The sequence below is a fragment of the Cyprinodon variegatus genome, unplaced genomic scaffold (assembly GCF_000732505.1).
Source record: "Cyprinodon variegatus isolate N-32 unplaced genomic scaffold, C_variegatus-1.0 Scaffold513, whole genome shotgun sequence".
In the NCBI taxonomy this organism is placed as follows: domain Eukaryota; kingdom Metazoa; phylum Chordata; class Actinopteri; order Cyprinodontiformes; family Cyprinodontidae; genus Cyprinodon; species Cyprinodon variegatus.
Genome location: NW_015150966.1, coordinates 284719 through 298297, shown reverse-complemented (window position 1 = coordinate 298297; position 13579 = coordinate 284719). Strand labels below are relative to the sequence as shown.

At 37.7% G+C, this 13579-nt stretch overlaps 1 protein-coding gene across 1 annotated transcript in view; it reads left to right on the top strand.

Annotated features, from left to right (window-relative positions):
- LOC107094896 (synaptotagmin-9-like) overlaps positions 1-13579 on the top strand; it is an 82728-nt gene that overhangs the window by 61181 nt on the left and 7968 nt on the right. The window contains exons 5-7 of the mRNA XM_015390787.1: positions 1629-1749; positions 6782-6953; positions 7047-7176. Coding sequence (XP_015246273.1) covers positions 1629-1749; positions 6782-6953; positions 7047-7176 — 423 coding nt within the window. The remainder of the gene's footprint in view (positions 1-1628; positions 1750-6781; positions 6954-7046; positions 7177-13579) is intronic.

Here is a 13579-nt window from a genome sequence, read left to right as displayed (position 1 = left end):
GCTCCAAATTTTCTTTAACTGAGAGTCTCCAGACTGATCTGCGAGTGAAACCTTGAAAGCTCGCGAGATCAGGAGGGTCACACGAGGCTAAGTATATAAAGCACTGCAACTTTTTTCTTAAAATCCATGTAATTTACCTGACATGCAAACTGCTGTTGCTTGCCAGGGACATTTCTGGCATAATGTCAGGTGAGAAAAAGTAAAAAAAAAATTTTCTTGTTGTTCCTGGTTCAGCCCATGCAGGGATGGATGGATGGATATATTGATTGATAGGTAGATAGATAGATTGGTTTGTTGATTGATTGACTTATTGATTGATTGATTGTTTGTTTGTTGGTTGATTTGCTGGTTTGTTGGTTGGTGTGAATGCACCTTAAGACTTGAAATGCCCCATAATGGATCAAAAGTAGTTATTTTTACATGCACAACATTTAATAGTTTGAAATATGTTTGAATTACATAAAAAAACTAATCAGTTTGCTCCACTTATTTGGACATGAGTAATAGGGATCCAAGGACGATTAGACTTCCTCCATTTACTCTAGCACAGACACTTTCAGCCGCTGTCATCAACCCAATCCAGTCGTATTATTCTGACAGAAATGTTTACAATACAAATTTTGTTAGCATTTTGTTAACAGTTTATTCCAATTACTTATGCCCATGAAAACATTGCTACAGCACAGTTTGAATTGAATTGCCTATTGTACACATTTTATTGGATAATTGTATTTTTTTTTTTTGCAGAATAGGTGATTTGTTACTCTAAAAAAGCAACAATAAACCATTCAGAAAATGTTTTTGCTATTTCTGTTAGCAGTAACTGGTGTAAAAGTATATAAATGGATGCAAAAATATCTTCAGTGTGAATCTGGGAGTGGTAACAAGATCTGAAAAAGCCTCTTGGAAAATATAAGCAGCTCTGTGTGAAACCTATATGTCTATGAAAGTGTAAATAAAACCTGGCAGTACTTGTGCATTTTGAATGCACGAATCACCTTCACAGCATCACACGTTATTTTCAGAAGTGCTAATTGGGAAGAAAAGGCTTAGCATGCGTGTGAATGTAAATTAGTTGTGAACGCTCTCATAGGAAAATAGTAGCTGGTGATGAAGGAGTCCACAAGTTTGAGCATAGGCTCATTTAGAGATGCAACAACTTCAGTAATGAAAGGGTAATTCACTTTTATTAAAACATCAAAGAGGAACAGTGTCACATGAGACAGGGGTGTAACAAGATTATAAGGTTTTTCAAGGTTTTCAGTCTGAGGTATATTAGATGTGAACAGTACTTGAGGTGTAAACACTTCTTAATACGTCATCATGTTAGAATTAACTTTCATTTGAATCCATGTGAATCTTTATTTAGTTCACAGTTTTATTGATATATAACAATATTTAAGTTTTTCTGTTTAATATTCTATACAGCTTATCTGTATCTTTCAGCATTCAAGGCCCTAAATTTCCATCTGCAAAACTAAATCTACAAAAATGTAGCCATGCACTATCTGTGTGTGCAGTAATGACATTCAAAATTAAATGTAACTTTTATGCAGAGATACAGTATAGCCCCTGTATGGGCGGAGAGAAAGTTGTGCTTATATAAAATCTAATCTGTTTTTTTATAGGATAACGTAGATCTTGGAGAGCTGATGTTCTCTCTGTGTTATCTCCCTACGGCTGGTAGACTCACCATCACCATAATCAAAGCCAGAAACCTAAAAGCCATGGACATCACCGGGGCCTCAGGTGGGTGCTGGTTAAAATTGCTTGATGTTCCCATTATAAAGTGATGCTTTATGGTGGATTTTTTTATCAAAAGTACACAGATATGTATACACATGTATAATTGTGATCGATCTATCTATCTGTCTGTCTGTCTGTCTGTCTGTCTGTCTGTCTGTCTGTCTGTCTGTCTGTCTGTCTGTCTGTCTATCATCTATCTATCTATTCATTTACTGGTTTTCCATGTGATTCTGCATGCAGGTAAAAAAACAAAACAAACTAACATGACCGAATCATCCAGCCAGCCTGACCCAGCAGATGAAGCAATTTACAGAAATGTTTCAGGAATTACTTAAGAAAACGACTCCCACGGGGTCTACCCCTTCTACAACCAGTGCAACTGCAGCTCCTGAATGAACTACTCCTCCAACTGTTCATTTTCATTGTGTCAATTTTCCACTCCCGAGTCTTATGCAGGTGAAATTGGAAGGTGTCGTGGATTTCTGTTACCACGTTCAGTAGTTTTCAGGTGATTCCTCAGGTCTTTGTTGTTTTATATAACCTCATTTGTGTTTGGATTGTTTAGAAGCAAGATTTAGATGGGAGTTGGGATGCCAAATTTCCTTTGACCAGTTTCTCTGAGTTCAAACAGACATTCAGATATACTATGTCAATTTTCTGATATTTCTCGTAAGATATGGAAATGAAAACCACCAGTGTAAGACTTTGCCACTGAGTTTCAAACTCTAGTAGCATCTTCAGTGTGGAATCCTGAAGCTTTAAAGGGAGCTGTTTCTCAAACCTTGGATAAAGGAATTAAGGATGAGCGTGCAGAGAGGAACTAATCTCCTGAGCTATTTGCATTGACATCAGATTTCGAGAGAGAATATGGGCAAAACAACGGAATAATTTACCTCTTCCACAATCTCTTCATCCAGATCAGTCAAAAGCTTCTGACAATTTCTTGCCAGATCTGGTGGAACTGATGCAGATTGGTTGTAGGACCAACAATGCCGGATGAAAACTTGACTCTACCCAAAGCAGCTTAAAGGGTCCTTTCCCTGGTCCCTTCCTTACCCACTGTAAAGAAGGGACCAATAGGCTGTTTAAGAACAGATCATTCCACATGAAATTACCCTGATGTCTCCTGCTGACCCAACCATTTCTCTGCTCTTGTTTTACCCTCTCAAAACCGACCGTTTTACAGCATTTACAAATAATAACTCAAAATGTATGAAAATTACACTGGTAAAATGTTTACCAATATAGACATCTAGACACCGTTGGAAAGCTTAGATTCTCCACAATTCAACCACCTAGTTCATTTTATGGACATAGCAAGCACCAAAGCACAATGAACACAGATATAGCAGCATGTCAAAATGTACCTTGACAAAGCAGCCACAACAAGCAAGCATGTCTTTATAACTGCTGTTCAAAAAAGGCCTATTATTTTCGAGGATTAAAAAAAACAACAACTTTGAGTCATGTTTGATCTGATGCAGTTTGGGCTTGATGCAGCTCTAGATGGAAGTCCTATGCATGCATTCACGTACCGAAAAGAACCATTAAGACTTCTGGTGTTAGGTAATTATATTGAAGAATTTTTTTGTTTCCTTTTTTTTACCCAATCTCGGAAATTAGAGTTGAGTCATGGAGTAACCACTGTCTGTCAAACCGTCTACAGTCTTCTGTCTAATATTCTCAAGAACAGGAAACTGCAGTATACCTGAGTATCAAGACCTTCTCCTGGTTTTCAGTGACTCTAAGGCTCTCTCTTTCCTGCCTCATTGTCTATATGACTGTAATATTGTGCTACTTACTGGAGCCCCTATCCCTTCCAGTAGGTGATATAACCTGTCCAAGCCTGAGAGAGTACTATGAAGAACAAAAACGAGTCATTAGCTGCTGGTATTATCTGCACCTCTACCTCACCTGGTGGAGAAAGATTTTTCTTGAAAAGGATGGATCATTAGGAACCTCAGTTGATTAAAGGGACACCCCCAAGGTGATTTTGAATATCTGGTAATGCCTATCGTTTTCACAAATGTCCCTGCAGTTTTCCAGTCCATTGTGAATTATGTCCTTAAAAATATTTTAAATCAGTGTATATTCTATAGCCTTATGAAATTCTGACATTCTCCAGGCCCTTATCCGAACAAATTCATGTGTTAAGTTCTCCAAAGTTTTCTAGAGTACAAACTCTTTGCCAAAGCTGAGAAGTATACGCTTCATGCCACATCAATAACCATTCTGGGAATCATTCTTAATTGCGGGCAGGTGAAGACAGATCCAGGAAAGTTTCAAGTCATTCTCAATTGGCCTACTCCCTCAACTCACAAGCAGCTACAACATTTTTTAATCTTCTACCACAGATTCATTAAAAGCTAGAGTCAAACTGCTCAAGCCCTAGCCTTATCTCCTTCAAAAGACCTTTAATTTGGTCCCCTAAAGCCAAAGAGCCTAACCAATGCCCAAGTTGATGCCTCTGATTTAGGGGTGGGTGAAGTCCTTTCAATAATTTTCTCTAAGGATAATAAACTTCACTTTTTTACCCCCTTAAGTGGGGGTAATAATTCCGAGTGCATATAATTCCACCTGTACAATTTCTACCAGCAGATGGAGCCATTGTGCGCAGCTCCAAGCTGATACCAACAGTTCAAGCCCTACAGCTCTGGAACTGTTATAGCTAGAGGCATTTGTGGTTGAAATGAGGTAGAACATATATAATACAATAAAACCTGCATTTTCTCAAGAATGTCTTTTTTACTGCTGTTCAAAAAGGACCTATCCTTTGCGAGATAAAAAAAACAACAACTTTGAGTCATGTTTGAAGTAATGTAGGTTGGTCTGTGTTCTAGTCACCAAATTTTAATTAATATATTAGGGAACTAGATGGTGTTAGCTTTCAAATAATGTATTGCACATGTAATTTGGGCTTACAGTTCCTAAGTTATTTGCTTTTTCTTTTGGGTATGCAAAATAGGCGAGGATTACCCAAAATGAGGTGGATGTTAAGAGGTTAACTTTATCATCTTCTTCCAGACTCAAACCTGATGCCTGTGTAGGCAACACTCCAGTGACAATAAACCCAATTTCTCAACCGTCATTCAGGGTTCCTGCGTGACGGTTCCTGCTGGAGGCCTTATCGTGGGAAATAAAGGATCAAGTCCTGGATGCTGAGTTTATGTTCCTGCTTCAATTAGGTGCTGCTTCATTCACTGGGCCCACACAGAAAAAAAATCTCCTTCCTTCCTCAAATCAACTGAACTCTTATCATCCTTAAGCTAATTTGCTGGTGGCCAACAATATGAAATGATGTTAAAAGTTATTTTCTACCCTGTCCAGTGTATGCCTGCAACAAAGCTAGTCACCAGCCTCCCAGTGGTCTTCTTTAACAGTTGCCTATCCCTTAATGTCCGTTGTTTCATATTGCTTTGGATTTCGTTACTTGACTGCCACTATCTAAAGGTTTCACCACTTTACTCAATATAATCGACCGCTTCTCCAAAGCCTGCCATGTCATCCCTGCTTTGTCGACTTCAATCCTCATTGACACAGCTCAGCTCCTGAGGTATGTTTTTCACCTTCATGGAATCCCTCATGAAGTCCTGGAAACAAATCGATGCTTGGCTAATTGGAGAAGGATTCCTGCTTCCCAGTACTCACCCAGACAAAGGGTTTACCTATCAACTCGCGACATAAACCTAAAGGCTTCTAATCACAAACTGTCTCCCAGATCTGTTGGTCCATTTAAAATCCAGGCAGTGCTCAGTCACCTGTTTTTTGCCTCAAGCTGAAAATAATTGAAAGATTCATCCTGTTTTTCATGTCTCTCTTATCAAGCCTGTCCTGTCTAGTTCTATTTACCCTCTTCCAGTCCCCCTCCAATCGCTCGAGACATTGGCAAGCACCCGGCCTTCCTTGTGCGTGGGATTTTGGATGCTCATTGCTGAGGAAGGGATTTTCAGTATCTGGTCAAATGGGAGTGTTATGGACCCGTGGAATGGTCTTGGATCAGTTGTTCTTTTATTTTGGGTTTTGACCTTGTTCAAAACTTTTGGGCTTTGCACAATTCCTCCTCTGGACCGCCAGGGTACGGTCCTTGAAGGCTTGGTAATGTTAGGGTCTCTTGGGTGTTTCTAGTTTTCTGGTGTGAATTAAGTTCCTGTCACAAAGAGGATTTTTGCTACTGGTTGAGCCAATCCGTGTTGCTGCACACCTAAGGACATTTCTCAATCGAGGTCATTAGCGTTTGTAAAAGATCACCTCTTTGCCAGATGATCACACCTGATGGTTTGCCAGTCAAAAACCTGGAAACCAGGAATATCTATCTTGTTGAAATTTTTCTTCTTGTAAATTTCTTTAATGTGGACTCTGTTATTGTTCCAGTAAACCAATGAACCTCTGTTTGTTTCTGATCTTCATGGCAAAGGTCTTATCTGTGTGTATCAGATCTCAGTCTTCATCGCATTCCTGCCCACTCTCCAGCACAATGTCTCTTGCAAGTAGCAAAGCTCTTGGATCTCCTGGGCCTATAGGCTACAGTCTGCAAAGTCTGCTGAATCAAACCCCTCCAGATCCATGCTATCTTCCCTTCACCACTCAAGTAAACAAATCAATCAATCATCAGTTGTCATCAACCAACTCCATCCTGATTAGTCAATTTTCTCCGCTCAGACCAAGTAGAATGTTTAACTGACTTCCTGCAGATCTCCGTTTCCAAATCCTTGCTGTTTTTCTAAATAAAATGTTAAAATTCACTGGTTCTCTGCGTGGCTCTGTATGTTTGTTAAAAAACTAAAAACCAAAATGTGGCATTTTTTCGCTTTTCATACCTGTTTCCGTCAATTAAGCTAGAAACTGAAGAAAGACACAAAACAGATACAAAGTGTTTATGGGATGTGAACATGTATTATTATTAGAAAAACCCTTTCGCAGTGTTTATTGAATTACTTTGTAAAAATATATATAATCTGCAGCTCTTATTTTTTTTGTATTTAAAAGTCATTTATTCCTTCAGATAACATTCATTTATGATCTCTTTTTTTTTTAGATCCATATGTGAAAGTGTCCTTGATGTGTGAAGGAAGGAGGCTAAAGAAAAGAAAGACTTCAACCAAGCGCAACACACTGAACCCTGTCTACAATGAAGCAATTGTGTTTGATGTTCCTCCCGAGAATATCGATCAAATCAGCCTCCTCATTGCAGTTATGGATTATGATCGGTTTGTACATTTAGAGCTCCCTTTCAGGCCTAATCACAAGATAAAAGATAACAGATCCAAGAAATGGCACCGTTTTCCCTTTCTGTCCTACAGGGTTGGACACAATGAAGTGATTGGAGTGTGCAGGGTGGGTAATGAAGCTGAAAGCCTTGGGCGAGACCATTGGAATGAGATGTTAACATATCCCAGAAAACCCATCGCACACTGGCACCCTCTCATCGAGGTACGGCTTCTTTCAGACCTTTGGTGTAAAACTTATCTTTGCATATTCTAATACTCATAATCTTAAGTTATTATCCCTACAATATAGCCTTTTGCTGTATCATTTGAATAATAAAATAGCAGAATTGTTAAATGTTTTGGCAAACTAACATTCTAATCATTGCTTAACAATCATCAGGGGTTCCTTACATAGAAAACTTTTATCCAATTCATGAGAATATGATAGAATCGTCTCTATAAAGTGCCTTGAGATAATATGCTGTGAAGTGGTGCTGTAGAAAAAAATGGAAATGAATTAAACAGGAAGCAAGCTGGTATAAACGGTGATCAACAGTAGAAGATTACATGCCAGATGGATGAAAATAGATGTAAAATTTGCACTGCTGGGTTTATTTTTTCTCAAAACAATCCCCCAAACGGCCAAATTGACACACTATCATGGTCTGTTGTGTTTCGCAAAAACATTTTTTCTCTTGTTTTCCACCACCTACCTCTTGCTTTTTCAAAACTTTTCATTTTTTTCTTTAACTACATATTTCTTGATGTCATGAAATCCTTAGTGAGTAATTAAAACTTAACGGTGTCAGAACTAACTGTGCACCAGGAAGCTATTCTCCCTCGCACGTTCGCATCATACACACCATGTTTTATTATTAGCAGTTAATGTAAAATATTTTGGATATTTTTTTCCAGGTGTTGTAATCACATATTGTCTTTAGCATGGCCGACGGTCAGCAAAAGTCAATAGTTTAAAGGCGGACAGCCTGTGTCCCACTGTTTGTTGCATATATTGTGAAATACACCATTGTCAAAACAAAATCCTGTTTGTTACAGTAAAGCCAAAGTTCCATTTGCATCTGAGCTTAAAATCATCTGAGCATTAAATTTTACATTAAAGGAGACATTCTTAATGATTAATTCAGCCTCGTATGGGAACTGAGACATTTATTCCTGATGATACAAGAAGATATATCTACAGGCAATGATAAGCTGTTCATCCATTCAGTGCTTTAATTGACAACTTTATTTCTATGGAGGTGTAGCGGTATACATATTCTATATATTTTCTTTGCTAAGTCATATTTCTTCTTAGATGTGATCTGAGATGTTAAAAGACTGAAACTTAGGGAAAGTAAATTAATCTGAATATCATTTGTATACTTTCTACTCCTTTCATTAATGCTGTTATTGTCCTGTGATCGCTTTAATATCAGACACCTCACTACAGAAGTGACTTTGATGAATACTTTCCAAATAAATGCATCTGTTATCCAATGTTAATGTGTTATAAGTAGATATAAAAAACAACAAATAGGGCAAAACCAATTACATAACAACGATACTGCATAACCCTCATGTTTACTTCACTTGTTTTGCTGTTATTACCACAAACAAGCCTGTGTTATCAAAACCAGAGAGAGAGAGAGAGGTGGCTACATTCATGCAGGGTTTTCTATTTTTGACTTCCCATCCCACACTTATTTTTAAAAAACAGGGCATGCTAAAACAGATGCTAGACTGATTCATGTAAATTCACATAGACTCGTCAACACTTATTTTACTGGTATTCAGCTAAAGGGGTCAGAAGCTAAAAACACCCCATGGTTGGTTACTGTACCATTGAGAAACATCTTTAGAATTCTTCTAAAGCCAAAGCTTAATAGTCAAGGTTCCCTGGGTTGTTTGACTTGCTGTTGCTTTAATACAATGTGCCTTGTTATTTTGATAACTTCTGGGCAATTTTGCTTATTCTTTTCAAAGTGTGTAGATCCAAACCCTTTCTCAGATAAATCGTTTTTTTACTCATCAACAGCGTCTGCTGCTCAATATTACAAAGGAAAGAGAATTCTGGAATGTTATTCTGCTCCTAATGAAGATCCAGATTTTATTGGCAACAATTATAGCATTCTTTTCTGAAAGGCCGCATTTAAAAAGAAATAATCAGTTGGTACCGACACTACCACTATCTATGTATTTTATGTGGCAGGCCTTGACAGCTTCTTCCAGTTAGAGCACTCGAAATTATTGTGCCCGCTTAAAATATTTAAAACATTTACTTTAGAAGCATTTTAACATAAATATTTGAAATCCTTCTTGCAAGAATAAACCATTTAAAGTTACATTGCTTTTTGATCCCAAATTATCTTAATGCTGTAGCACCAAAGAAAGCAAAAGGTTTTTTTAGGATTTGAAGGTTGTTTATGTAGAGAGAGCATTACGTTGTAGGAAGGTACTTCTCATTAACCCGTTCCCAATCTTATAAGGACACATTAACTGACCAACAAGATCCTGACATTTCTCACACCACACAAATATTTACCCAAAACTTCTCTTTTGATTGTATGCACTGCATGAACAACGTTATTTTGGCAGAGGTGTTGAGTATCAATACTTGGTTACTGTTCAAGAATGTGCAGTTGGTAACTTTATAAAATAATATTTCTTTTGTCAGTCTCTGAAACTAGATAAATCTCCTCTACCTCCTCACAGTGTTCTCACCGCCTTTGGCAGAACCACACCACCCTAATACCCCATTTACACTACCCTTGAAAAACCGATCCATGCCGAGACCGGTTTGAGCTCGGATCACTTAACCAGGCCGAGCTTGGTTCCGCCCTCATAGCACGGCCAACTGAATTACAGTACAGTAGGAGCCATTCAGGTACAGTAGCAAAAACATTCCCCCCTTCCCTTCATGGGCCCTTGGCTGGTCCCCTACAATTCCTTTTTAAACATCAGTCTTTGTTCTAAAATATTCTTTCTGTCATGATTTGCGGACATTAAGATCTATGTAAAGAGAAGCGCCATCTCCTGGTCAGACCCTGCAATTTAGTGAAAGGGGAGTCAGATTTAAAAAAATATGCATGCCCAGGAGAAGGAGGGGGTCACTCCAGTGGCTGGAAGTTGGAGGGGATTCTGCTAGGAGCTGCAGGGAGATGAGCTCTCATTTGACTGGGAAGCGCCATTTTGAATGCCTGCTACTGTATTTGTGGACGAATCCTGCTTTTGAAGCAGAGCTATGAGTATATGATCGGATTTACCTGAACCTCACGCACTGTGCATGTGCAAGCTAGGGATTTCTTCTTCTTCTTCCAGATTGACGAGTCCAACCAGTGCCATCCCTTGACTGGGGGGGATGAAGAGTTGGAACATATTGTTCCTCTGCATGCATACACAGCTCATTTAACAATAGAAGCACATAAATAGGAAACCTCTATTCTTCAATGCAACTCATTTTGATTCATATAGCACCAATTCATAACACATGTCATCTCAAGGCCCTCTGCAGAGAGAATTCAATTAATTCATACAGTCTCGTAAAAAGTTTCTGTTCTGTACAGCAATACACTGAACATGCATGTTAAAAGATAAGAAGTTTTTGTTTCACTGATTCACTGAAGAAGCACTGTGAGTCCAATAGTTTAAAAGCTAGAGAATCCTCAAGATCATGTTTTTGGACTTTGGACTGCATTTGTGTAGCATTACATTTTTAGAGCCCCAGCTCTGATTCTGCACAATTTTCTCCAGCTGGTTAGAATAAAGTGATAAAATGTATTCATATTCTTCTGATATTTGATAATTATAGTGTTTTAATTTGAATTTGCTGCAGAAATTCAAGGACAAGTGCAAAGTTTAAGTGAATTAAGGGAGTGAAAAACAGTACATTACATTTACCAGAGTAATTTTTACAGTCATCAGTATTTCTACTTAAGCAAAGAATGTTAATACTTTTGACAATAACTAACAACAAAGTGAAGATTTACAAGGCCCAGTGGTGTAAACACCAATATATTACATTTTGCTAAATGTGCATAAAACCCGTATCTTTGGTTCAGTCTAACTCTCAAACTAGTGCATAGAAAAGAAGTCCTCCTAAAATACATCTGTAAAACAACAAAGATTGCCAACATTTAAATTAGTTTAGTAAAGCTTGAATTTAGGGCATAGGTGAGAAATTCTAACCGTTTGGCAACAGTGTCCTGCGTATTTCAGATCTGTCTCTAAAACAACTGAAGAAGAAGCTCTTTTTTCTTCATTGTTACCTTGAGTGTTTTCAAGTATGAAACTGGCTGCTACGCAGTATTACATTCTGACAGACCGAAGCTGTTTATCATGCAGGTTATGTTAAAAAAACAACAAAATGAAAGCAGCGGTTGTTTCACTTAATAACAAAAACAAGCAAACAACCAGCCAGCTGGAGTGCGGCTTAGTTTAAGGAAATAAAGAAAGGCTGCTTCCCAACATGTAGAATTTTTTTTTTCCATGCAAATTCTCTGTTAGTTTTAGATATGGTTGATTAAAAAAATAATAATAATCAAAACAGTTAAAGATCCTGTTTGATCCTGCTTATTTATTTAATAGATTTACCACCATGTAGTTAGTTGATTAAAAATTGCGAATATAATAAAAATATGCTGTATGAATATAAAGCGGCAGAAGCAAAAAAGGGCAGAAAGTTATCTTACTGAAATTACTTTATTAATCCACTTATTTTGGTGCTTTTATGCTTACTTAACAAGTGTAAATTTGTCAAAAAAAGGCAATTATGACACTGTGATCAACATTTCAGGTGGGGCCAATATTTCTTTGTGGGCACACCAGTGGAAAAAATGCTGTAAAATGCAGTAACATTTTTACCATGTGCTTAGAGTTGCTGAGAAAACATTCTAATGTCCATAATATTTCTTTTTTATGTATCCGTGTTACTAATGTCAACTTAATTGCCATCTGGGAATTCTAGCATCTTTAAACATCTTTGTATTTGTTTTCTTTTTTGTTTTTTTCTGAAGCCTAAAATTAAATCTTCATGTTATGTCGAAACTGTAATGTTTAGAGAGCTTTATCTGATCTACTGATACTACAAATATGCAGACTCCTTTACTGCATATCTCATTTCCCTTTTTCTCCATTCGTTATAAAGACAGAAGTCTGTGCAACTAAATTTCAATGAAGACTGGATCCCAAACCGACTCTTTACCACTAACTCTTAACTATCAATTGTCACTCCCAATAAAATGTCACTCACATCTATGGAAGGCACCAGGATTGTATGTGGGGGTATAAATCCAATCCAATCCAATCCACCTTATTTATATAGCATGATTTAAATAAACACAAGGTTTCCAAAGTGCTGCACAAAAAAGATAAAATAACTAAAATAAATAAAAGTAAATAAAATAAAATAAAAGCACTGCCCGCACAGGATAAAAATATGCATGTGTATACATAAAATAAACATGTGTACATACAAATAAATATAAATATAAAAGGGACATTCTCTCCCCTCAAAAGGAAAGGGAAAGCAGTCATTCCTATGCTAACGCAGTGACACAGGATGTTCGAGGCTGTAGTTCTGTGGCATATATTAACATAACATTAAACATTTGCAATTTCTTTTTAAAAATTCTTTCAAAGAGGACCTTTCATTTAGAGATTCATTACATCTTTTTTTGTTTTTCCTAATTTGTGATTTTCTGTCAATGTGACAAAGCTGTAGCAAACCAGCAGAACTTAAATCTGAATGCACGTGTTTCCTTCTCAACTAGTTCACCGTTACACCCGCTGTCAAATCCCAGTGCATTTGCACTGATGCAGACTCACTATTTAAGGGCTGAACAGTCCCCTCACCCTACCTCCTATGTTGTTTGGGACAGCCCTTGATGTGGTGGACGCTCCACAGGAATTTGCAAACAGACGGTTAGGGTTTAGGGGCTGTTTCTTTTTTGACTTTATTTAGCCAAATTAATATAGTAATAGACACAGATCATTTTAATTTTACTCCAGCTTGACATTTATAGCAAAAGTGGAGAAGGTGTGGCTGCTAAAGCTGAATTTATGACCGTAGATTTGGGCAATTGTATTCACTGATTTGTAGTTGTGTTAAGGACAAAAAATATTACAAAAAATATAAATATTACTGCACATGCCCAACATTTCGTTGCCTGTTTTTGCCTATTTTCGCTTTGGCACCACAGCGCCACTTACAGGCCTGGCATACATTTTGCAGCGTTTTCATGCATTTGTGTGGTCGATCACATTTATTTTACGTCTCCATCTTTACGACAAACGTTTTGGAAAATATTAGCGTTTCGTGTTCGTTTTGACTTCGTGTGGACGGGGCCTTAGATAAAAAAGGATAAAACCAGGTCAACATGGTTTCAAAAGTAATAAAGGTTTTATTAACATGAATGAAGTTCTGTGAATGGACATCAACTTTTAAAAGTAACCTAGAGTGAGGATTAGTGTATTCTTCCTCCTGGGCCCGTAAGCTGGAGTTGGACTAAGCCAGAGGATGAGTGAGACTGAGAATAACCTGAGAGTAAGGGGGGAACTGGGGCAGAGGTTGGTGAAAGCTTGACTGGTGTGCAAAAGGGAAGCTAGGCCAGAAGCTAAATAAAGGGGAT